This window comes from Hoplias malabaricus, chromosome 2, assembly GCF_029633855.1.
Source record: "Hoplias malabaricus isolate fHopMal1 chromosome 2, fHopMal1.hap1, whole genome shotgun sequence".
NCBI lineage: Eukaryota > Metazoa > Chordata > Actinopteri > Characiformes > Erythrinidae > Hoplias > Hoplias malabaricus.
In genome coordinates this window covers 12052392-12080207 of record NC_089801.1, presented here as the reverse complement: position 1 = coordinate 12080207, position 27816 = coordinate 12052392, and the positions used below count along the sequence as shown (strand labels likewise).

The 27816-nt window shown below is 38.1% G+C and overlaps 1 protein-coding gene across 9 annotated transcripts in view; it reads right to left on the bottom strand.

Annotated features, from left to right (window-relative positions):
- Window positions 1–570: 570 nt before the first annotated feature.
- The window catches only part of LOC136687471 (SLAM family member 5-like), a 53293-nt gene continuing 26047 nt past the window's right edge, over window positions 571–27816 (bottom strand). The window contains exons 1-6 of one of the 9 annotated variants that reach the window (XM_066661910.1): window positions 9255–9391; window positions 4620–4934; window positions 4239–4526; window positions 3032–3170; window positions 2602–2672; window positions 571–2267 (exon numbers count right to left, since the gene is read on the bottom strand). In XM_066661910.1, coding sequence (XP_066518007.1) covers window positions 2657–2672; window positions 3032–3170; window positions 4239–4526; window positions 4620–4934; window positions 9255–9315 — 819 coding nt within the window. In that variant the 5' untranslated portion in view covers window positions 9316–9391 and the 3' untranslated portion in view covers window positions 571–2267; window positions 2602–2656. Of the gene's footprint in view, window positions 2268–2601; window positions 2673–3031; window positions 4064–4238; window positions 4527–4619; window positions 4935–9254; window positions 9392–27816 lie in introns of those variants that run through there. The other 8 variants (XM_066661901.1, XM_066661905.1, XM_066661914.1 and 5 more) reach the window with 8 other exon arrangements.

The window sequence follows — 27816 nt, the reverse complement described above, 5'->3', positions numbered from 1 at the left end:
AAAAATTAGCATAATAAAATAATAAGAAAAAAAAGTGTTTATCTACACACACACACACACATATGTGTGTGTGTGTTGTTTTCCAAATACTAAATTTACTGTCTACACTGTTCTGCTTCAACAAACATTTGGATTTTGCATTAAAGTAATTCCAATGCAAACAAACTTTGTCATAAATATAAAGCATTACTGATCTGCACAGTTCACTTTGTTCTACTTAAAATATAATACAGCTTTTTATAAAGGTAGTTTTAGCATTGGTTAAGTAACATTACTTGTATTTACCTTCCCTAATGTTTTACTTTGGCATCATGCACAGGGGTAATATGTCGTCGAGGTTAGCCCTGTTTGTCTAATTTTATTCAGATATTTATTCATGCTCAAACTTTACTCAGTCACTACTTTCTCTACTACTCTTATCAACAAGAAGCAGACGTCCTGTCCAGCAGATTATGTAGTGTTCAACGTTCCCCTGATGGTTTCTTGTTTGTTGTGGACAGTTTATAAAAAAAAGTAAAAATATTTTGTCAGAAAAGAAAAAAAACAGCACACACTATTTTATTTCATTGTTTAATGAGGGAGTGCTAAAAGCACAAAGCATTACTATAGTGCAAGTTTGGGACATGGACATATTTTTTAACTAAATATTCCTGTACATTTGGCATTTGTGAATATTATATCCATTCAACCACTGGGAACATAAATTAATGTATCCAGACTTCTTTGAAATAACTTCAGTGCAAATATCCTGAATGTGGTCTTCATTTTAGCAGCAACAGTGCACAGAGTTCCTATTAAATATAAAATAAATTATTACAGAATAGAAACAATTTGATAATTGTGATATCAACACTGGTGAACAAGTAGGGTTTGATCTAACAGAAGAACAAAGCAGGACTCAAGGCGAGAACTACAGAAACTGACTACGTGAAACAAAATACACTCAGTGCTGAAATAAAAGCAGTGAAATAAAATAGTACATTCATTACAGTACATTCGTTATTATAGTATGTGTGATATAGTAAAGTACAAGGTTTTGGTTGCAGTCTGTAGAACTTGTAATGTGTTTAGCTGAAATATAACTGTTTACAGGGCGTTATATTTTCCCGTGCTGACTGATATATAAACCTCAATGGTAGTTTGGCCTAGTTCTGCCTATTCCCACTCCAAAGAGGAACTTAAACAACGACATCCTGATTATTTTCCCTTCCTCGTTTTCATGCCGACCACATCAAATAAAAGAATAGCTGCTGGTAGCTGTTGTTCCTGCAGGTGTGTTTATGGCATTTATGGACCTGTTACACACATTGGAAGCAAAGTTTTAAAGTATAAACGAAGCAAATATCCAATGAAAGAAATGTGTTTGAGGTTGTGAAGAGATTATGTCAATAAGATAACTAAACAATCAGATAAATATTGGCAGATTCCAAAGAAAGTTTGAAAATGTATTAAAAAGTGTTGTGTTGCCCTGAAATACAGCAGTGATTTTTTTATTTAAAAAACAACAAACAACAACAACCTTGTAGCAATTAGAAATGCAGTTCAACTACATACAAAATAAACTACATTTACCAGTGATGTGACTGAATGTACGTATACAGAACACACATTTAGCAAAACATAGTAAAATAAATAAAATTAAACATAGAATAAAACAAACACTAGAGAAAGCCATTTTCCAACCCACCCACTCACACAATCATGTTTTAAGAGATTGTAGGTGTCACGTCTTTTAAGTGCAATTTGTAACAAATATCAGAGTAGTTCATTACTCTGTAAGAGTGTACATTTATTCATATACATGTGACAACCTTCAGCACTGTTTACTTCAATATGATATCATTGACAGAGTATTAAAAGTTTGGACATGGTTTGTGAAATATTAACCTGAGGGAATAACAGAACATGTCATCTACAATAGACACATCTACATTTTAACACACAATTTCTATTTACTTACTCTGCTAAAATTATACTTTGATTTACTTCATGTTGCAGTGTGGAATATGCTAATGGAAAAAGACATTTAGCAGAAATAGGCCCCCATGTAGAAAATGATATGATATTTTTCACTTAGAATTAAACCAATATGTACTTGATCAAGTTATTTAATGCACAGGATTGTATACATTGTCTGATGGCTGCTTTCCTGTTTGCAACTGTGCTGATCCATCATGGAATGAGACCCTTTACTTGTGTGGTTGAATCTTGTCATAAATCGTGGTTAGATGACATGTTTCCTCTGAGGTATGTTCACATATATTTCCCTGGTTGAGATCAGACGAGAGAGGGAGAGGGGGAGAGAGAGAGAGACTATAAGTGCATTTATCTGAGTTACTGGAGATACACTGTACAGTAGTACAGTTTAAAAGCTTTCACAGAACAGGCCATAAAAGCCAGACACTGCAGGCCTGCTGTACATCTTTTTAGCAACTTTTACACACATTTAAACCACAGCCCAGTGAAGTAGAATAACCACAGTGAAGTTCGACACAAAAATGAAACCAGACTTGCTCATGGGAAACTGCTCTGTGTGCACACTGTGATGTTCCTGCACGTTCAAGATTGTTAGTGTCTGTCAGTCCATCAGATGTCACTGACCTGATTACGATTTCTATGACTGATTACAGAATACTGCACTTCTTCCTGTTGTCCTTCAGTTGCAGATGAGTCTGCAAAGATAAACAAAGGAAGGTCAGTCGGAAGCTGATTTCACTTTGGTTGTTTTTATCAGACAATAGACACAAGGAGGACTGACAGACACTGACTAATACACTGTAGTTAGGGCATATTAAACATAAAATGCATAATGCTAATGTTTGAGATATGTTTGGTGATGACAGAGAATTATGTATAAAAACATGGTAATTACAATGAAAAATCTAAATATGAAAACACAATACAAGCTCTTCAAAGTTTCAGGTCTGTGTGTGCCCACAGATGACTACAAAGTTCATTATTATATGCACGTGTATTGTAAAAATGTGGTTTCAAACACATTTTTTTGGAATGTACATAATGAGACAAATACCTGCCTTCTCTGCGATGATCTGATTGATTTTTCATCTTTTTTCTCCACAAGCACCATGCCATTCCTATTATCACCAGAACAAATACAATACTGAAAACTATAATAGTCGGGATATGCTTTTTAGGACCTTCCTTCACTTCTGGAAAAAAAAAAACATAAAATTATTAGCTAACATATTTTTCCTACCCTTATTAAAGTTGACCTTTAGATGTTAATCTTTAATATTTTCTTTACTGTTTAAAATATATAATCAAATCTAAATATTTTTTTTCACTTGTTTAAAACTATACCACAGTTTCACCAATCATACTTCATCTCCAATTCCACCCCATAATTTTTTTGGCTGACTTCCCCCACCACACACAGTGCCACCAACATTCAGAGGGTGAGGACAAGCATGTTTCCTTTGAGAGACTAGGATTCAAAGCCGTGCATGACTAAGGAATCAGCAACCTCAATTTACCAGCAGCTCAACACAGAAATAAAAAAATAAATATCTTGACCATTTTCGAATAATGTCCAAAAAGGTTCATTTGGTTTCACAAGTTCAGAGTCACTAACACCTTTATATAGTGACTATGCACTTTCTAAAAGTTACGGAACTGGTATTGCAAATGATCAAGGCATCAGCACAGTAAAATCCCTAGTTTTAAATATGTTTAATGTTTTGTTTTTTTAATATTCTTTGGTGGGGGCTGTGGGTTCAAACCCCATCTTGGGTTACTGTCTCTAAGGTCCTGTCCAAACTCAAATATTGATAGGAGGATTGGCTATTCCAAAACTAGCTGTGAGGAGTTAGTGTGTTCTCCCCGTGTCCGCGTGGGTTTCCTCCGGGTGCTCCGGTTTCCTCCCACAGTCCAAAAACACACGTTGCAGGTGGATTGGCGACTCGAAAGTGTCTGTAGGTGTGAGTGTGTGAGTGAATGTGTGTGTGCGTGTCTGTGTTGCCCTGTGAAGGACTGGCGTCCCCTCCAAGGTGTATTCCCGCCTTGCGCCCGATGATTCCAGGTAGGCTCTGGACCCCCCGCGACCCTAAATTGGATAAGCGGTTACAGATAATGGATGGATGGATTCAGTTATTTAATAGAGTTCTTCATACAAATGTGAAAACAGTATATGTAGTCTGTTGAAAATATTTAAAGATATAAAGCATAAAATATACCCTTAAAAATTGCTACATTTTGAAATAAGGTGCATTTTTTCATACCTGCACTAATCTGACAGAGTTCTTTAATGTAGATTACGGCTGTTTGGTTGCTGACTGGATTGGAAGCTACGCAGCTGTATTTGTCATGGTCTCTCTGCTGTATTTCCAGAGGAAGATGTACTGTGTCATTATAATTTGAGCTGTAGGTTTGCTTTAATATGACACTGCTTTTAATCCAACAGAGATTCATTTCCTTCACATTCTTCACTGAACACAGCAATGAACAGAGTTTATTCTCTGAAGAACTGTTGGTGGTTGTATTTGTCACTCGGGGTGCTGAAACTTTATCTGACAAAAAGAACAAAAGTTACATTTTAAAAAGGAAAAAAATTACAAGAATATGTATATACTGTTTTATACTAAACTGTGATACAAACTTACCATAAACATTCAGCTGATGATATTGTGTTATCCGAGGCTTTTTAGTGCTCTCTAATTTATAAACACCAGAGTCCTCCATCCTCAGATCTGAGAGAGTGAAGAGTCCACTCTGACTGTTCCAGTGAAGACGATTCTTAAACTCCTCAGTGAGGTTAATATCAGTCTGTTTATTAAACACCGTTCCAATGGTACTGCCTTTAAACTCTATATCTCCAGATACAGGAACAGAGGTGGGGAACTGAAGAGACTCTCCCACTGCTCTGATCAGTACTTTCTGACCTGAAGTAGTGGAGGCTGCCACAAAGCTGAAGATCACTAGAAAGACATAAAAATTGGAAACAGTATGTTTCAGTACAGTTTCAGTAGTTATATTTTAGTATTTTCATGTTCATTTCATTAAATTGATAAAAAGCACTCATGTTAGGTATGTCCCACTAAAGAAACAAATTACTGTAAAGGTGGTTATTTTGGTTTGTTCAGTAAATGGTTTCAGTTGTGTATGAAAAGTTGTGTACAAGTTCAGTTGTGTACCAAACTCATCACACACAGTGACCCAAGGTAGGAATTGATCCCACAAACTCAGAACTCTGTAGCTATGAGAGAGAACAGCATTACCTGCTGCATCACCATGTTGCACAAATTAATACATGAAAGGGATAAAAGCCCACGAGTCCATGTACCTCATAAAACCTCTTTCTGGTTTATTCAACAGAGCCTGTCTGGTGATACACTTTGTGGACAGATCAGGGCCAGATACACAGTCAGGCCTGTGTACTGTGATGAAGGAAGTGAAGTTAGACACTATGTGTGTCACGTTTTATGGCTTGCAGAACTTCTAAAGGATGGACTGCTCTGTCATGGGGTTATTTTCTGTGATTGCATCAGTAAATTAATTCCATGTTTTGCTTTATTTCTTGTATATTTATAATGTTAATGGATGCATTGAATGTTGAATATTTAATTTGCAGTTATGTATGTATGTAACATTTACTAAACAGAAAAACAGAAGGAAATGATCGCTCCTTAGCTAGATTAAAAAGGGTAGGCTTAATAAGCTAATGCTTCTGCTTACTGCTTTTCGGTCAGTAATTTTGTTTTGACTGCAATGTCTATTAATTTAATATGTGGTATCTTTACTTCTGTGCTTTATATTTATGCAGCTTTATATGTGAATTCATTTTGAAAAACCAAAATAAACCAACTAACCAACTAAGAAAGCTACCTAGTTCCAGCTGGTCATAAATTTACAGTTTTTACAGTTGCTTTGCATAATTCTTTTGGCAATTGCCTTTGCTTGTAAATATTTAAAGATATGTCAGTGTTTACACAAATATACAATAATTTACTTATTGCATGTGCAATATTTATGTCTATATCATTAATATTTTTTTCACCTCATCTTTTATTACTAGTACACTGTTACCATCCATTATAGCTGTAGCAAATATTTTGCCAGATCAGTAACCTGATCCGTGTAGCCAGCTATGCAATAATATTCTCCTGACCTTCCAGAGTCTGTTACATTCTTCCTAGAAATTCAGAAAATAAAGTTATGGCAAATAAGTACTAAAACTATTGATTATTTATTTATTGTATATTTTATAGTTTCACAATATAAAATGCTATACCCCTTCTGGAATAAATATATTTCAAATAATTGTTTTTTTTTTTTTTTTTAGAGCAGGTCTTCTGCAGGCAATTCTCAAATCATTTAAACAGAATATAACTGTAGCACTACTACTTTTTCTTAATAAAAAAAAAATGACAAAACACTCATGGAACAAAGTATCAAAGCTCGCTTACACTTAATGTCACCTAATTTTTGGATCCATGACAATATTTATAAGGTAGCAGTGTTAAAAGTTGACAAATGCATTCATAACTATGTAATTACTGTGTCTGTTACTGAATCTGATAAGCGTAAACATATACTCTTAAATAAGACAGCCAGATAATTTTATTCCTTTTCATTCACTGTTTGGCTCTAAACAATAAACAAAATAGTGAGTTTAATAAAATAAAATAGAGAGTTTGTGATCATAGAAAATTTGATATTGTCTGTTCCTACCAAACTACGAAATTGAATCACTGCATTGAAATTACATTCAAGCGACTCCTTTACCCCCAGAAAAACATCATATTAATGGCTGGAAACCACAAGATTGCATTTTAACGGTAATGTTTTTTGAACGGTATTAAAACAAGCACGTTTACTATTTATCAACCAGAATAAGGGTGGGTGATACAGCCGTAAAATATTACACTGTCTCTGGATATGAGATGAATGAATTCTTGATGAATATATTCTTAGTGATATGACAAATCACTGAGAAATATTTAAATAATTTCTAGAACATATTATTATTGCAACAAAATGAATGTTATAGTTATTTTTAGAAAAATTGAACGGCTTCAAACAAGCTTTTTTGCAAACATCCAGTAGAAGTGTAATGTTGAGCCAAGCTCAGCTGCATAACGTGGTGAATGTTGTTTAAGCCGTAGTGTTGAATACAGCTAAAGGGACATGAGGCAATGTGTGTCCCATTTCAGCTTTAAACTCTCAGACCCCTTGAACACTTGAACTCTTGCACCCCTTTTTTCCTCATTCTTCAACAATGTCAAGAGACTTTATCAAAGTACACACTTAGGGCTTAGTGTAAGAACTGGGATGGAGGTAAAGACTGCGGTAAAAACCTAATCCCAGATATTTTTGAAAATCTAGAAATTATAACTAAGCAAATTCCAGACAAATCTACTATTAGATTTGTTCATTTACACTGTGCAATATTTGTGACCATGTTGCTGTCATATCCAACACTGCAAATCATAAAATAACTGGTTTGTTGAGGGTTTAATACCTATGAATTTGCAACACATTATTTGATGTACTCTATGGCACTTAATATAGTGCAACTGCAACCAATAACATCCAAAGAAGAACTGTTAACAATGTTAGAAATTATGGATTAAACTTTTAAATGCCAATTTGAATGACACTACAATTTCTTATATCTCATTACAACACTGACTTCAGCACACATATCACAGTGTTTCTGAGAATTCTGTTAAATAATCAGCTGTGGCATCTCTTACACTTAGACACAAAGCATTCATATAAGCTGTTATTTTACACTGTAAACTGGGCTTTAAGCTGTAAATCCTGCTTTGTGAGCCCTCTGGACTTAAGCAAATAATCAAGACAAAATATCAGCTTCCCTAAGAAGCATTAGTCCTAGTCAGAGTAACACAGAATACAGTACAGCGTACAGTGCTCTTATTCTGTTATTCTCTTTCTGCACAAACAACTATACTTCACTACTGTATCTCATTCTCCAATGAAAGACTCAATATTCCTGTTCAATAAATTCCCACCATCAAGCAGTGCATCGTTAGTGTTTTCTTATATATAGTAGGAAAAATAGCATGCTCTCTTGTGGATAATCTGCAGCTGATCTAAGAGAAACCCTATTCCCTCTTCAGATGGGCCACAACCCAAATACAATGCGTAAACAAGGAAATCTGAATTATTTATAACTATGAACAGTAGCTCACAGCTAATAATATTTGCATTGAAGGTTCTGGTTGCCAAAGTTTAAAATATGAATATCACAGGCAAAGTTATGACAAATTATTTACATAATAATTTATAATCTATAATCTATGTTCCAAATTACAATCTATTAAATAACACTAGACATTAAAATATTCATTATGTCCTTGTACTCTGATGTACAGGGGGATTAATAATGGGGATTATTTTGTGTTTGAAAAACATTTCCAACGAGGAGAAGGTCACAAATAGGGAAAGTGAAACAGAAGTGTCAGCTCTTATTTCTATAATTCATACATTTTCTTTTTATCTGTTTAACACTTTACCCTAAGTGATGATGCTTGATCTAACAAGCTGACCATACATTTCCTGCCCAAGCAGACAAAGACTGTTCTGAAGCACAGATGTGAAAGAGGGGGAAAAAGCTGCTACAGCCCACATTCAACCGAAAAGCCACAAAGTAGGAAAGCAAAAACTTCTAAATATGTTATAAATTTGCTTTTGTGTTGTTACCGCTTACAAATGCTATAGAAAAGAGAAAGGCTGATGCTCATTAAGTTCATTAAAAACTCAAACTGTTTTAAAGTGTGCTTTTGTTGTAATACGTTAAAAAGGATATAATAAGAGCATGTGTAATGCTCACGAGTTTAGCAAACAGATCTGTCCTACAAAACAAATATTCTACTGAAACAGATTCCCATCACAAAACTGGCTCGTCTTCTGCATGTTGTGTAAATTTGCAAGTCAAATATATGCCTAGGGATGGGCCAATGAAAAAAAATTCCTCCAACGGTTGATAACACGCTTTGGAGATTTTTATTATTAATAATAAACACAATCGTTCTACATTCTGTTTAAAACTTTGTGTTTTAGTCACTGTAAGTTAACCCTTGTACTCTCTGTATAAGAGATGAATACGTGTCAGAGCCTAAACTCTTTCAGAAGACAGTTTTAAAAGGTTTTAAAAAACAACATGATCAGACTTTTAAATTTAAAGTATTTATGTAGATGATAGCTCTAGAACACATTGGGAGTATAGAAACAAAAACATTCACAACACAAACAAGCTGTATTTGAAAATGTACCTGTCAAAAGTGTAAACTGTGGAATCCATCCCTTGTGTTGAAAACATGTCTTCATTTTCATTTATTTATAACGGGGACTTCATTTTGTTGAACCGAGTGCAGAGAACTAAAGTGCTCTTCTACAAGTGGCCTTTGTTGGAAAAAAGGGTGGGACTTATCCATCATGTGCAAAGGGGTATTTTGCTTCCACAGTGTTCCATTAAAAACAGACCATTTTAGAGAACATCCCGAGAGTTAAATCTACCACAATCCAGTTCACAATGAAAACAGAATCTTCAAAAACATACTCTTTGTATTCATAACTGTACACTCATTTAAAAAATATTAGCAAATATGAACGTCCTCCTGTGTCCATACTGTCAACACTGGATGTCTAAATTTGGTCTGTCTTCCACTTTTAGGGGGGCGGGGCAACAATGGACTCGGAGCAACGGCACCACCTACTGTTCACATGATTTAATTTACATTAGCAAACATTTATTTGTGTTTGTTTACACTTTATATTCAAATGCTAGTCACGTTTTATAAAGACTAATTTACCATACTTAATGCTGACAGCTGCTCCACTACTTGCACACAACATGTATAATCTCTGTATTAAAACTTCCACCAATAGCATGAGATAGCAGCAGCTACCCAAGCCTAAGGTCACTATTTCCAATGCAAATTGTCAGCTAGAGAGGTATAACTAAAGAAGGTACCCACCTTTGAGCTGTAGAGTAGTAGTTTTTTTTCAGGGATGGCACACATTTGGGATGAGCTGGATTTGTTTAAAATGAAAATGAATACTCCCAACATTCCCAATATCTGACCTTGCTAATATTTATTGTGTCCGAAAGCAATTAAATACTCACAGCAGTGTTTCAACATCAAGTATAAAAACTGTCTAGAAGTGGCTGTCTCTTTGTCAGTGTAATTAAGCCCACAATACTCCCAGAAGGATCAAAGGATCAGTGAGGTCGGGTTTCCTATACACCCACCCATCCTTGCTCAATTTACATGCTCTTACATGTAGATCCACATCAGCTCAAAGGCTGTACCAAGCCCCACTGGCGCCGTTAGTGCACACACATCATCACTTACATGTGGACACTACACTTTGTAAATCCACATTTGTGGACCTGGTCTGTAAGGCTATATTTAAGTGGCATGCAGTAAGGCAACAAATAAATGTGAGCGCCAAGACATTGCAACTGTGTTGGGTCTTAACAGCAACAATCATGAAGCAAACTGGACTCTTGTTGTGGACTCTGTGGAGGAGCAGCACCAGGTTTCACATCTCAGAGGATCTGTCATAAAGTGTCAACACAGAATCACTGGCCAGTGAGGCCCACCAACGCCTCTACTTCCTCCACAAGCTAAAAAGAGCTAGATCCCCAACCCCCATCATGTGCACCTTCTACAGAGGTGCCATTGAGAGCATCCTGACCAGCTGTATCACTGTATGGTACGGCACCTGCACCGTGTCCTGCTGCAAGACACTTCAGCACATCATGAGAACAGCTGAGAAGATCGTTGGCACCTCTTTCCACTCCCTCCATGACATACACAGCACCCATCTCACTCAGAAAGCCCTCTGCATGTCAGGCGTTCTTCTCACACATTACTCAGCTTCTTCAGCCTGCTGCCATCAGGGAGGACACTGTGGAGTCTCTGGGCTAGAACCACCAGACTGAAGGACAGCTCTGTCCACCAGGCTGTCAGGGTGCTCAACTTTCTGCCTGCTCTGTCCTCCCTCCCTCTTTGCTTTTGGTCCTGCCTCATTACACAAACTCAGGATACTGACACCCCCTTAAATACAAGACTTTGCCTTCTTAGGTGGACTATGACCTCATCCAAATTTGCACTACTGTTTAAAATTGCACTAGCCATACTGACATTACTGTTAGGTGCCTATGTCACTTATGTTTTTATGTCAACATCAAGGATATATATATATATATATATATTGTGTTTAGTGTCTATTTGTGTTTATTTAAGGTTAAAAGTTTATTGCTGCACCATAGGTCTAAGAGTTACAATATTTTAATCCTGCATATTGTAGTTTTGACAATAAAGCAGATGTTGACTTCACATGAAATAACAGGTATTTACAATCTGAAGGAATTTGAATGTGGGGTACTTAATATTTATAAATGTTCTCTTTTTATTTTTTTAATTCTATAAGAAAATCATACTTTTGGTGAAGTTATTTGAACAGTCCTGTGCTTTGTATGGAGGGTTTTTGTGACTATATTCATTCATTCATTCATTCATTATCTGTAACCACTTATCCAGTTCAGGGTCGCGGTGGGTCCAGAGCCTACCTGGAATCAATGGGCGCAAGGCGGGAATACACCCTGGAGGGGGCGCCAGTCCTTCACAGGGCAACACACACACTCACTGTGGCTATATTATATAATTAAAATGATAAAGAGATAATTAATAAAAGAAGAATTAAATAATTACATTTGATTATTTAATTTCATTAAATAATTTACATTTGATATAAAAGCTTAAATAATTATGTGATTTATTCTTTCATTTTCAACAACGAAAATGATTTGTCTCCATATTAAAGATGTAATGTAACTTGGGTGCACCATGGTGAAATAGTTCAATTGAATGTCACGACAAATTGCCCACCTCTGTATGCCCTTTTCCAACAGAGAACCCCAAAATGACCCTGATCAATCATGCTATTCAAGGCCATGAACAAAATATTGCAGAAATAAAAACGAAGGAGAAATCCAGCTTTCTGATGCCCCCTGTTGACTGAATGAATACAATGATCATGATTAAAAAAAGTTATTTTCATATCCCTGAGACAAATGTACAAATTAAATAGGTGCATATAAAAGTGACAAAATGAAAAAGAAGTGATAACATTTTGAGACTAACTTTATAACCCTGGTCCAGATTAAATGCATGTAATTCATAATTTCATGACAAGCCTGGTCTGTGTGAAACACCATATGATGTATTTTGACTGGAGGTATTTATGATCTTTGAAGTGCAATATAAATTTTAATTCAACCAATAATGTACAAATATGTGTGGATTCATGCAGTGGCTATACATTTTATTTCTGTTAAAAGATGCTTCAATTACAATGAACAGAAGACTAATTTAAATACTAACCACTAATTACTCACTACTGAAATGTCCTGCCTGACCACCATCCAGGAGAATATAAGTACTGTGTTGAAAATCTAGCTCAAAATAGAAATTTTAGTTAAAAATATTTTGTACATCAAAAAGTTTACAATTATTCAGATTTCTTTAAAATGTTCATCTTACAGTGAAATCTACATTCTCCTCTAACACACTTTTAAATTAAATCATTTGGGATTTTGATATTTTTGTAATATTTAATACAAACTGTTGTATTTTACTTATTACATTTGTCAGCACACATTATAATTTACACACAATTTTTTTTTCATAAACATACCCATACAAACAGGTCAAATTTAATGTCAGCCTAAACACTTTGATTGGTTTCTCAAGAGAATAATGACCTCGACAGGAAGTGTCACTTATACAAGTGTTTAATCTCTCTCACCAGATGTTAGAAACAAACCTAGGTAAAATCTTTCATAGAAGGACATGCATACTAAAATAACATCTGTGAAAATAATTTACCTTGTATAGTAATAAAATTAACTTCAAAAAAATAAAATATTATAACCCTGGGACACTTCATCTGATTAAGTTAAACCAGTTAACTTGTGACTCTCAATGGCCTAGTTACATAGTTATGGTTATAGTTACAAAAAACCGGGGGCGGCATGACTCCGATTTCCTCCCACGGTCCAAAATCACACGTTGGTAATTGGATTGGTGACTCGAAAGTGTCCAGGTGTGAATGTATGAGTGTGTATCGAAGGACTGGCGCCCCCTCAAGGGTGTGCTCCCGCCTTGCGCCCAGCCCAGTGATTCCGGGTAAGCTCGAGACCTATTGCAACACTGAACTGGGTAAGCGGTTACAGAAAATTAATTAATTGGTTAATTCATCCAAGTTAATGAATGAATACAAAACGAACAGCCCCAAACTTTGGCCAGGGAGGATCCGTTTCTGAACGACAACCACCACTTACAGAATGAACTGGGAGGGGACCATCAAGGGGACACAAGACCGACTGTAGTAAAAGAGAACAATTTAACCTTTCTATATTTATCTTAAATGAATATATGATTATATACTAATACATTCATTCATTCATTCATTCATTCATTATCTGTAACCGCTTATCCAATTCAGGGTCGCTGTGTGTCCAGAGCCTACCTGGAATTATACTAATACATTTAAAGTCGTTTCTCAAATATATGAAACAAAAATGGTACTACACATAAAGCTTGCCATGCATACATTTGTCCACAAGATCTAATGTGTCAATGACGTGTTTTTGTGTCACTCAAAAGACAAACAAACAAAAACACATGATTTAGGGTTAGGTATAGGATTAGCGTTTGTAGCAGCATACAGGCATATGCTTTGCCTAATGGTTAGGTTTATGTCTAACAAGGTAAGGTCATCTCCACACTCTCAGAAGAAAGTTGTACCGTACAGGTACAGTATTGTCACTAAAGGTACAAACAGTGTAAATGTAAATTTAAACATACAATTGTGGATTTAGAGTCCAATTTTATTACATAAATACACATTACATTACCACCCGTTATTTTTGTGCCACAATTCTGCACACGCGGGATATTGCCATGCAGATATTTCGAGCGAGCAAGAAGGTTTCTACCCGTCCTTGCTGTATGTGTTTTTGGATTGTGGGAGGAAACAGTGGCCCTCTGAGGCAACCCACAAAGGTACAGACGGAACACACCAATTCACAAATAGTGAGGATCAAAACAAGGACATCAAGATCCTGGAATTGTGTGGCATCCACATTAGCTGTTTCACCACTGTGCCTCCAAATTGCGAAACGTAATATTCATTCATCCAGAGCTTACACAGAATAAATGGGTGCAAGGCAGGAACACACCACGGAGAGGTTGCCTGGCCATCGCGGGAAACTGCACCTTCACTCAGTCTCACACACTTACAGCCAATCAAACCAACACCGTGTATTTTTGGACTGTGGGAGGAAACACACACAAAACTCCTCACAGACTATGATCGTTGATTTTTATACTCCAGTATTAGAGAAATCACAGCTAATTTACAAATAGAGCTGGGCATTATAACTAGTTAGCGTAGCTTAGATGCATGGACCTGAATATTATTACTACTTCTCTGAGTATTTGAAGATGATTATACCTTAGCTGCAGAGATTTCTTTAGCTAGTTTCTTTCTAGTTGTTTGCTAGTACTTTACTTCTACTTTAGCCTTTAGTGAAGTAACATTTATCTTGTAACAAGAATGTCTCGGGAGAAATTTGAGAAAAACTGAGCTAACAAGGAGACGTAAAAAAGTTAATCCTTAGAGGAACATTAATGAGTAATAACAAGATAAGGAACCTACTAGGTGTGGATTGAGTGTTTAAACCCTCAACACCTTCACCTACTTAAACCCTTAAACACACACACTCACAATATATATATATATATATATATATATTAGTATATTAGTTTCTAGTACGTTCCGGATATAGAGGTAATATCTAGGGTGACCAGATCTAAGAAGGTGAAAAAGAGGAGGGGGGGGGGGGCATTCACTGCCATTGTTTACTTTATTTACTACACAAAACATGGGAATTTCTTTTTTAATTCATCCGAGAACTTACATTTACGTTTCGGCATAGCTGCTCGAGATGAGGGTAGGTACATGAGCTTTGCCTGACGTAAACAAGGACTACTGAAGTGCAGACTGACCAATTAAATGTTTACAGAAAAGTTATCGACCAATAACGGTAGCTCTACAGTCAGACCGTCCAATCAGAAGATATTAGGCTACTTCATCATGCCCCCTTCTCACTCAAGCGAACCAAACAGAGTAGGTGAGGGCGGGACTAGTTTGTGAACAAAACGCTTCTCGAAAGTCTACGGAAGCTTTAGAAAAACAAAATCCCGGACGTTTGTGAAATTGTGCCCGGACATTTTTTTAAGTCTGAAAAAGAGGACATGTCCGGATAAAAGAGGACGTCTGGTCACCTTAGTAATATCTGAAATGTTTGCAACACAGAAAATTGCCCATAGTGCATCTGTGTAAAAAAAGCACTGGGGCTGGGACTCACAGGGAAGCTACCAGTGTGCACTGCTCCTACATCTGTTCATGGTTTTAGGGGTTATTATGGGGATTTAGGTTAAGTGTGTATCTGGTTATTTGGGATTGTGTGCATGTCTGGCCTTGGTTTGTAGTCAGATGTGTTGTTATTGGGGGCTGTCAGGTGTGTGGATCTCCCTGTACATTTATTCATTCATACATTAGCTTTCTGTAATTACTGTATCGTGTTCACTCTTTCTGTGGGTCCAGCGGCTATTAGGAATTACTAGTCATGAGGCAGGAACACACCCTGGATAGGGTACCAGTCCATAACAATTCATCACACACACACTCACATATGGACACTTTTGAGTAGCCTACCAGCATGTGTTTGGACTGTGGGAGGAAACCCACACAGAGATAAGAACACACCAAACTCACAGACAGTGACCTTAGGCAAGGTTTGAACCCACAACCCATGACCCAGGGGCTGTGTTACAGTGAGACTACCCATACTGCTTTGTTTATTTGTTTCTGCACATGTGCCCTTCAAAGGGCACTTAATAAATATCGCTTGATGAACCAAGGCTGTCTCAATACATAGGTATATGTTAATACATATATATGAGTCTGGCACTATGTATATTTAACTTAGTCTTATTGATTAATTTATTTATTGCTCCCTGTAAAACATGATATGATGTTGAGATAGAAGCTGCTCTTTTAGAGGACATGATTAACCTCATGTTGCATTACCTTAAAAAAATTACAGACGGCAGCATAATTCTTTGCTGTTAATTTGTGAATTTTAGAACAAAGAATATGGACTGTTTTTGTTTGTTTTTGGACAGTGACAATGTGTTAAATTATGTCCCCTGAACACACTGGCCAGCTATGAGCGATTTGGGAGAAAAAAATGAAGCTGTTAAGTAACAGCTTCAATGTTTTTGTTTAGGCAAAGCTCTTTACACTTTAGTGCTGGGTGAATAACTTCACAGCTGACAAAATGTGCAGTCATTTTATTTATTTATTTATTTATTCTTTTATGTGTTTTTGAAATGTATTTCTGTGATATAAAGAAGTATGGACATAAGCAATTAGGGAGAGAACAAAAAAAAAAACTATATAAAAACTGATATGTTTGATTAACCTCTTCACTCTCTGGTATTCTGGCTTTAATACGTCCAAAGATTTCACCGGTTTTCATCTAATGTTGAGGTTAAACAAAAAGCTGTGCAGATCAACTCGTCCGAGTCAGAAATGTTTGTGTTATAATGTGTAATAAGGACAGTCAAGATAACTTTCAGTTTTGTAAACTATAGAGCAGAAAAGGTCAGGTCACAGAAATATGTCCACACATGAATAAGGGATTGTGATAAATTACTTAAAAAAAACCCTCTACACAATTCTGTTAGTGACTTTAGTAAAACACTATAAAGTTAAGTCCAGCTTAGGGTGAGACTGCAGTGAGTTTTGTTTAAGCTGAAGTGACGTGCACAGATGAAGTGTTAAGAGGCAGTGTGTCCCAGTTGTACTCTCAAGTCACCGTTCAACAACGTCATTAAAGTGCACAGTTCAGGGAAAGCATTAGGGCTTAGGGCTAGAATATGGCAGTTGGGGGTGGGGTTATTAATATTATTATTAGTAGTAGTAGTAGTAGTATTACTGTTATTATTATTTAATTCATCACATACACTTTTGAATATTTACACAAATAATAACAATATGCTTAGATTAGCTTTTGTGATCTGAGCATGCTCAGAGGCACTAAACAACATACTGATAATTAGCAGAACTTAACAGATCATGTGATATATTTTAAGTCCCAAAATAGAACATGTACAGGGAAAAGAGGATGTTTGGTCACTCAATCTTGAGGAAACATTTCTCTGTTCATGATGTTACTTGACTCTGTCCCAAATTTAATAAGACATCCACATCCTGTTCCCCTTAATATTTCCAGTGCAATACAATTTCTCTGTGCAGCTGTCGCTGAGAAGTGAGCACTATGAGCACTGACAATAAAAGCATGTGTCTTGTGTAATTTACCAAAATTACAACAAATATTTTACATTGCACTGTAATTGACATTGACCAGTTCCCTTCAGCTTCCCTTCACACACACACACACACACACACACACTAAACTGTTCTTGTATAAGGAATGGACTCCAGAAGAAGAGCAATTCAAATTCATCATCTTCATCACAGGTTAGTGTTTTTCCACCATCTACATCTAAGATTTGTTGCCTAAAATTATTAGAAAAGTATTTCAATATAAGGAGAAATTAAACTTGCCCAGGCAAATACATGTTAAAACTATATTATAGAACTACAGTGGAGCTTCTTTGCATCCAGCATTTATTAGCAGAGGAGCTGATGTCTGTCATTTGTTCTTATCTGTTTGATATGTTTTTATTTATTTTAATTTTTTTGTGCAAAATAAAATGCTTAACTCCAAGCTAAGATATATATATATATCTGAGGCCAAGGACACTATTTATACTTTTAAAAAACAGGTACAGAATCTGAGCCTGAGGTGATTACAAATAACTGAGAACTGAGATTATAAATTATTATGCATTTAGATATGAAACGTAATATCATATATTTTAATGTTTTACCCTATATAAAATTAAAGCTTTATAAATTGTATTATATATTCATTATAAAAGTTGTTTAAGAAGACAGTGTGTCAGAACAGTGTAGCGTAGTAACCAGAGGTGATTGCTCCCATTCCTACCACCCTACTGCAAACCATAGCTCCGTCCATTGTGTCCGCAGCCACTCGTGTAATCAATTCTTCACTAACCTCTGGAACATTTCCAAACACCTTCAAGCAAGCTCAAGTAAGACCTCTACTCAAAAAACCTTCTCTTGCTCCTTCTATAGTAGAGAACTACCGACCAGTCTCTCTCCTCCCCTTCCTGTCTAAAATCATTGAAAGAACTGTCTTTAAGCAGGCAACAAAATTCCTCTCCCAACATAACCTTCTTGACTCGAACCAATCTGGCTTCAAGACCGGCCACTCGATGGAAACTGCACTTCTGTCAGTAATGGAAGCTCTTAAAGATGCCAAAGCAACAGGTCAGTCCTCAGTTCTCACTCTGCTCGACCTATCAGCAGCATTTGATACTGTCAACCACCACATCTTACTAAAAAAACTCACTGACATGGGCTTCAAGAACAATGGACTCTCCTGGTTTGAGTCTTATCTCACTGGCCATCCTTCAATGTGTCATGGTTGGACAAACATCAGCGCGACACCACCTCACCACAGGTGTGCCTCAAGGCTCAGTGCTGGGACCCCTCCTCTTTGCCTTGTACACCACCTCTCTAGGCCCAATCATACATTTGCACGGCTTCTCCTATCACTGCTATGCAGATGACACACAGCTCTATTTATCCTTTCCTCCAGGAGACACTTCAGTGGCAAATCGAATCTCTGACTGTCTCTCTGACATATCTACATGGATGAAGGAACATCACCTCCAATTGAATTTGTCCAAAACTGAACTACTGGTCCTCCCAGCCAAGCAAGCTATTCTCCACAACATCAGAATCAAGCTAGAGTCCCTATCAGTGGCTCCCACCAAGGTTGTAAGAAACCTAGGTGTCATGGTTGATGACCAGCTGACCTTCGCAGATCACGTTACTGCTGTAGCTCGATCTTGCCGCTTCTCCCTATTCAACATAAGGAAGATTAGGCCATACCTAACTCAACATACAACACAGCTCCTTGTTCAGACGTTAGTAATTTCCCGTCTAGACTATTGCAACACCCTCCTGACAAGTCTTCCGACCTATGCTGTGAGACCGCTACAGGTGATCCAGAATGCTGCAGCACGCCTGGTCTTCAACCAGCCTAAAAGAGCACATGTCACGCCCCTATTAGTTGAGCTGCATTGGCTACCCTTGGCTGCTCGCATCAAATTTAAATCACTAATGATGGCCTTCAGAATATTCACTGGTTCTGCTCCCATCTACCTCAATAGACTCTTAAAACCATACGTTAGCGCCCGCCCTCTCCGTTCCTCAAAGGAGCGCCAAGGAACTAACACGACCAACCCCCCGTACAGGTCAGTTGAGGCTATTCTCATCTCTGGTACCACGCTGGTGGAACGAGCTTCCAAGCACTATCAGAGCAACAGGAACCCTCTCCGCATTCAAGAAATCCTTGAAAACCCAGCTCTTCCGAGAGTATCTTTTGCACTGAATGTCTTTCTTTAATGAACTTATTACTTTCTGGCATATTGCACTCAATGTAAGGTATTTTGTATAATTTGTGCTGTAGTTCGAATGTTAGATCCTCTTTTGTATGTCGCTTTGGATAAAAGCGTCTGCCAAATGCATAAATGTAAATGTAAATAAACATTTCCCAAGGACCCCTGCAATTCAGACTTGCACGTCTGACAAATTTAATAAGGGGGGGGTGAAAATCAGACTCCTCTTAATGTGACGGTTGTTCAAGGTGAACAACCTGCACTACAGTTCCTGTGCCATTTAAGAGAAAAGGGGGGTGCTCGTAGAGTAAACCTGACCACAGTCCTAGAAAAGAAGATTATACAAGAAGCTCTCTTGGACACTGCATCAGACATCACTCTGATGTCATCCATACTCTTTGATGAGAGTATGGAGATTGCAGTTACAAAACTGTTCCCTACAAATTGTGCCTTATTCATACACGTATCAAAATAAAGTCTGTGGCAAGAGTGCTCATAACAATAGGACCCATAAGTCTGGTTCACCCTGTATATGTGTCTCCTATTGAAAACATTCCCTTCCTTATTGGCAAGGACCTGCTCAACATGCTTGAGCCACTGATTGACTTCAATTGACTTTCAAGTGTTTAAAATTCTGGGCCCAGGTTCAGAAAACCCTGCCCATCTCACACTCACATCACCTTGAAGCTCAGACCTGTCACCTAAACCCCAGGTCCACAGAGACTATTAACACCTTTCACACTCCAACAATGACAAAGGATGCCATGAGCCAGAGAATCTCAGCTCATGATGAACAAATGACTGTCCACACAATAATCCCTTTTGCTAACATCCATTCGGATCCCAAATGGCCTCCAGAAAGAGATAAATTAAAAGACCTGAAAAACCAGCGTAACCACATAAACATCCCATGTGATTTTGATCCCATTCAAATCCCAAGTGCAGGACAAAAAGGGATTAAAGTAAAACACATACAACACACAGGATAGGGATAGTTTGCAAAACTCCTCAGAGAAATTTCCAAAGCCCGTGACCATAGGTGAGGGTTGGAACATAGATTGAATGGTAAATCGAGAGCTTTGCTTTTCTGCTCAGCTCTCTCTTCACCACAACAGACCGGTACAGCCCGCATTACTGCTGATGCTGCACCGATCCACCTGTCAATCTCCCGCGCCATCTTTCCCTCACTCGTGAACAAGACCCCGAGGTATTTAAACTCCTCCACTTGAGGCAAGATCTCACTTCCAATCTGGAGTGAGCACTCCACCCTTTTCCGACTGAGTACCATGAACTCGGACTTGGAGGTGCTGATCCTCATCCCTACCGCTTCACACTCGGCTGCAAACTGGTCCAGCAAGAGCTGGAGGTTCCGGCTCGATGAAGCCAATAAGACCACATCATCTGCAAAAAGCAGACATGGAATCCTGAGACCACCAAACCGGACAACTTCCGCCACTTGGCTAAGGCGAGAAATTCTGTCCATAAAAGTTATGAACAGAACCGGTGACAACGGGCAGCCCTGACGGAGTCCAACTCCGACTGGAAACCAGTCGGACTTACTGCCATCCATACGAACCAGACTCCTGCTCTGTTTATACAGGGACTGGGTGGCTCGTAGCAAAGAGCCCAGTACCCCATACTCCCTGAGCACCCCCCACAGAATACCCAGAGGGACATGGTTGAATGCCTTCTCCAGATCCACAAAACACATGTAGACTGGATGAGGAAACTCCCATGCACCCTCCAGGATCCTAGCGAGGGTAAAGAGCTGGTCCTGTGTTCCATGACTGGGGCGGAATCCGCATTGTTCCTCCTGGATCCGAGGTTCAACTATCAGTCGGACTCTCTTCTCCAGTACCCCTGCATAGACCTTACTGGGGAGGCTGAGGAGTGTGATCCCCCTATAGTTGGAACACACCCTCCGATCCCCCTTTTTAAAAAGGGGAACCACCACCCCTGTCTGCCAGTCCAGAGGCACTGCCCCCGATATCCACGCGTTGTTGCAAAGACGTGTCAACCAGGACAGCCCCACAACATCCAGAGCCTTGAGGAACCCGGGGCAAACTTCATCCACCCCCGGGGCCCTACCGCCAAGGAGTTTCCCTACCACCTCGGCCACCTCAGCCCCAGTGATAGACGAGCCCCCACCGGGGTCCCCAAACTCTGCTTCCTCTGTGGAAGATGTGCTGGTGGGATTGAGAAGATCCTCAAAGTATTCCATCCACTGCCTAATGACGTGATGGTTTGCCAGAAACTTCTTGGAGCTGACTAAAAGTCATTTTCCATGTTCTCCCCGAACTCCTCAGTCCCCAGAAAACACAAACTAAGCATTTTCCGTTTTTTTTTTTTTAATCCTATTGTTTTTTGTTTAAATACGTTACAAACGTCCCTGTCCAGCTCCTTGTGCCCTGCCTACCTTTTCTGGAGCTTCTGGAGACTGACATGCCCACAGATACATAATAATAATAATAATAATAATAATAATAATAATTCAATTTAGTGGGATGCATGCATGAGGTTCATTGTTTCTGAGGGTGACGTAGATGTTATGCATTTTTGAGTGGGCAGTGGATGTACAAGAGTGAGTTTTAGCAGTGAAACGCAGCTATGGAAAATAATTAAGGCACAAAAATATGAGGGCAGGATGATCACACAACCAGGAAACAAAACAAAACAAAGCAGTTTTGAGGACAGAGGAGAGAGAATGGAGAAGATGGTGGATATTTATGAAAGTGCAGATTCTGTTAGATCTCATGAAGCCTGTACAAAGACTGAGTTTACCAACACGGAGTGGAAGACAGCAACACAGACCCCAGGTAGGCAAGGCAAGGCAAGGCAAGTTTATTTATAGAGCACCTTTCATACAGAAGCAATTCAAAGTGCTTTACAGAAAAAGAAATTACATTAAAAGCCAGAGTAAAATCATAAATTCCAATAAGACAATTACATAAAAAGAGTAAAATGATTAAAATGATTAAAACAATTTAAAATGACAATAAATGAAAAGAAATAAAAGAAATAAAATGCCGTTACAGAAAAGTGCAGAATATTTTAAACTGAGCTGTAAGCCTGCTCAAACAGGAGTGTTTTAAGTCTTGATTTAAATGTGTCTAACGTTGGGGCACTTCTAATATTCTCAGACAGCTGGTTCCATTTAAAAGTGGCATAGTAGCTAAACGCTGCCTCTCCATGTTTAGTTTTGACCCGAGGCAGGACTAACTGACTAGTTCCTAAAGATCTGAGATCTCTGCTCGGCTCATATCTCTGTAGCAGATCTGATAAATACACTGGTCCTACCCCATTTAAACATTTATAAACCAGTAATAACACCTTAAAGTCTATTCTGTAACAGACTGGTATCCAGTGTAAGGATTTGAGGATGGGGGTGATATGATCTCTTCTCTTGCTCCGAGTGAGAACTCTGGCAGCTGCATTTTGAATCAGCTGAAGATGTTTAATGGTCTTTTTTGGAAGTCCAGCTAAGAGACCATTACAGTAATCAATCCTGCTAGAAATAAAAGCATGGATAAGTTTCTCCAGGTCTGGATTAGTCAGAAAATCTCTAATCTTACTGATGTTCTTAAGATGGTAAAATGCTGATCTAGTAACCGCTTTAATATGACTACTAAAACTGAGATCTGAGTCCATTAATACACCAAGGTTGCGAGCCAGTTCTTTAGATTTGAGGGCTCTCGAGTCCAGATACGTAGCCAATCTTTGTCTCTCAGTGCTATTCCCAAATAGTATAATCTCAGTTTTATCTTTATTCAGCTGCAGAAAATTGTGTCCCATCCAGTTTGTGATGTGTTCAAGGCACTTGCTTAATAAGTCAACTGGGCCAGAGTCGTTTGGGGACAGGGCCATGTAAATCTGAGTATCATCTGCATAGCTGTGATAGGACAGCCCATAGTCCTGTAGAATCTGGCCAAGAGGAAGCATATATAAATTAAATAAAAGTGGACCAAGAATAGAGCCCTGGGGGACACCACAGGTTACTGGCATGTTCTCTGAAATATTATTTTCTATTTCTACAAAGTAGTTCCTGCCTTCCAGGTAAGAAATGAACCACTTCAGGACTGTTCCTGAGAGTCCAACCCAGTTTGCGAGTCTATCTATAAGAATCTTATGGTCAATGGTATCAAAGGCAGCACTAAGGTCAAGAAGTAATAGAAGAGATACCTTTCCAGCCTCTGTATTTAAGCGGATGTCATTAATTACCTTGATTAGAGCAGTCTCAGTGCTGTGATTAGACCGGAACCCAGACTGGAATTTGTCTAGGCTACTGTTAATGGACAAGAAACTAGTGATTTGCCTGAAAACTATTTTCTCAATGATTTTGCCAATGAACGGTAAATTAGAAATTGGCCTGTAGTTACTTATCTGAGAAGATTCTAAATTGTTCTTTTTTAGAAGAGGCTTTACAACTGCAGTTTTTAGTGAGCTCGGAAAAACCCCCGACATGAGTGAGGTGTTTACAATGTGGAGTATGTCTAGTGCTATAGTGTGAAACACACTCTTTAAAAAATTGGTTGGTAGTGTGTCAAGACTGCAAGTGGATGATTTGAGATGATTAACTGTGTCAATTAAAATATTACTATCAACAGTACTGAACTCTGACATTTTAACTAAGGAGTTTTTATGAGGTGATGGAGAGGGTACAGACTCATTGTTGGATATAGATGTACTAATCGCTTGTCTGATATTCTGGATTTTAGTGTTGAAAAAGAATGCAAACTCATTACATCTCTCAGTTGATACTAATTCAGGGGCCATCGGTGTGGGTGAGTTAGTAAGTCTGTCGACCACGGTGAAGAGGATTTTGCTGTTGTTAGTGTTATTGTTGATGATGCTAGAGAAATAGGATTGTCGTGTTTTGCATATTGTCGCGTTGTATTGACGTAGCCTATCTTTGTAGATTTCTTTGTGAATATGAAGACTTGTTTTACGCCATCTGCGTTCTGCCTTGCGACATTCCCTCTTTTGGATTTGAACAACAGAAGCATTTCTCCATGGTGCTTTCTGTTTGCAAGACATGGCCTTCATTTTAACTGGCGCAATCTCATCCATTACACTGACAATTTTTGTATTAAAACTATTCAGGAGATCATCAACAGAGTTGGATCGTTCACATGGTGTAGTGCACATTTTACTCATGAAAAGTGTAGCTTTGATTGTAGCTAGGTACAGTGACCTATGAATGAATAAACTAGTGTGTATTAACTATGAGTACTCTTTACTACAAAGGCAATGTTTTATGATTCAGTTCACTATCAGTTGTTACAGCAAGAGGCAAATGTTGCAGACTGGCTGCAATCTGGCTGTGACTGAGTGGGTTTCCTCTGGGTGTACTGATTTCATTATACAGTCCAAACAACATGTGTTGGTAGGTTGATTGGCTATTTCAAAGTCCCAATACATGTGAAAGTGTGAGTGTGTGATGCCCTGGGATGGGACTCAAGGTGTATTCCTGCATGATTCTGATGACAAAATTCCTGTTTGTAGACTCAAGACCCAATATGACCATGAATAGAAAATTAATCAAACGCCCCAAAACAACACTTGTAACCATTTTTTTTTCTACATAATAATGATTGCTGATAGGTTTTGTCCTTGGTATACGGGTTTCTGTTGTTTAAATTTAATAGTCTTCTACATTGATAATACAGCACAACATGTGTCAGGCTCGAGGGGGTCGGACTGACTGAGGCGGAAACACACGCTAAAGCACAGAAACTTTATTACAAAAAAGAAACAATGAAACAGACTAGGACTAGAAACACACACACACAGAAACAAACAACACTACTAGACTTGGGGAATCAAACGAGTAGGAGAACGAGTATGGGAACAAATGCACAAAACAGTACAATGAACAAATGAATGACAACAGGAAGTGAGGGAAGGGGACTTAACATGATGACTTATGCAAAACACAGATGAGACGCACCTGAGACAAATAACAAGGGTGACGTAAAAGAGATGGAGAAGAAGGCAGAGACATGGACAATAACAGACAGACAGAGCCACATGGCGGGGGAAAACAAACAAGATTGGGCCAGGATGTGACAACATGAAATGAGCCTGTTCATTTCTTCAGGAATTCCTACCGTGTGGAAAAGTAGACGGAATAAAATCAATACGAACAGCCCATAAGAAAATTAATATACATTTGTTGCACTTTGTGACACTGAAGGACATAACAGATTACTGTAAAGCATTGTCTCTCGCCTTGGCTTCCACATCTAAGAATTCTCCTCTGTCCTGCAAACAATCTACAAGGTCCATGGATTGCACAGAAATGCGCTGTGTATTTGCTGCATCGTCCTCATCTCCACTTGGACGCCATGGACATCAGCACTACTTCCAGATCCTCCCTCTGTTCTCTAATCACTTTCTAACAGTTCATGTGTAGTCCAGTCCAGCCTGATTTTCTCATAAACTAGTAATTCTCCAAAAGAGGGCAGCAGAGAGCTGTGTTAAATACCTAGTGATAAAAATGGAGGACAATCCATTCGCTGTACTGCTTTTTTAGTAATAATCGTACCTGTGTGTTATCTTTATACATTAGCTCTTAATGTAGCCAAATCCACTTCAGAACCTGCTATAGGTCAAGAGCTCCTCATAGTTCCTCCTTCAGGATTTGGCAAGATCTGCATGTTTACAAAAGAGGAAACTATGGCTGCATACTTAGTTTCCGCAAGTGTCCCTTGAGGTAATTTTCTGACTTGAGACTCGGTTTGCCAAGTCACCAGCTGCTGAGTTGTATGAGGCATTACAGGAAAAGTGTTTATGTATTTGTGTCTTATCTGCAGAAGCCAGCAGTGAGCCATATCCTCTTCTTCCAGACTGTTCCATTCCTCATAGAGCAGCTCCAGCTCATCTACTTGGAGAGGAAAGATATTCTGCCCTTGAAGACCTGTAATAGCTAACAGGAATCAAGTGCTTCATAAAGGAGTGACTTGCTTGAGGTTTTGTGTGTTTATTCACATCTTTTGCTTTTAGCTTGAATACTTTCATTCTTATACAACTGGAAATACAAAGCAAATTAACTTTAACAATGTGTTAAATTTTATTTGTAAAAACAAATAAATACATTACTGATTTACCATCCTCTGTTTTAAAATATAGTTTGCTTTCACTCTGTAAAAAGTTCTTTACATAGCTTTAGTACTGTGGTGTTAGTGGTGGATTTTTTTCTTACCTGTTAATGAGATATCTGGGCATGGTGATTTCCACACAGTCCGTCTATGTAGGGGGATACTGTTGTAGAAATAGCCAGTCTCATGTTATTTTCAGGTGCCAGCCTTTCCCTGTAATTGTTCTTAACATATGCTAGTGTTGAAAAACCACTTTCTCAGATGTATGTGGCTGGGAGAGGTAGAAATATTACTGCTTTCGTTGCAAGCTCTGGAAATTCTGCCTGACAATGTGTCCAGAACTTCACAAGGGGTTCTGTATCATGCATATGACTTCTGACAGTGTCTGCTGACATTTGAATTATCTGATCTTCTGAAGCTGTTAAGCCTGATTACGTTGCTGCATCATCACTAAATGGGAGCACGATCCATTCGCTGTCACAGCACCATTCATCTGAATCTTTGAAGTACTTCTGGAATTATAGCACAACATTCCTCAAATGTTCACAGACTATGCCTTTAGTGACTGCTGTCATTATATTCGTCAACTGAATGAAACATAGCCAAGTTGCCGCTCTCCACTTGTTCTATCCTCCTCGACATTTTTTTTACAACAGCCTCCAGCTTTTCATAGAGCTGCAGCACGTTAGAATCTCTCCCTTGCATTAAGCTGTTTAACTTGTTAAATTTGGCAAACATTTCAGTGAAATATGCAAGCTTAGTTGACAAGCTGCTTTCGCTGAACTTAGAAGCTAGTTCACTGTTCCTCTCGCACAAAAAATGGATAGAGTCATGCAACTCAAACACACAGCCAAGTGTATGGAAGTAAATCTGTCTCATCAGACTTTGAAATATTACCACCTTTTAATTTGTAGCAATGAATTTTTTTTTTTGCACTGAAATTATGCTTCTGAATTTTGCTGCTTTTGAATTTAAGTCTTCAGATTTACACCTCTGAATATTTTGCTTCGATATTATGCATCTGAATATAATTGCTCTTGAATAGAACTCGTGAATTTTCAAGAACATGTTTTCACTGTTAGTATTCAAGGTTAATAAATTCA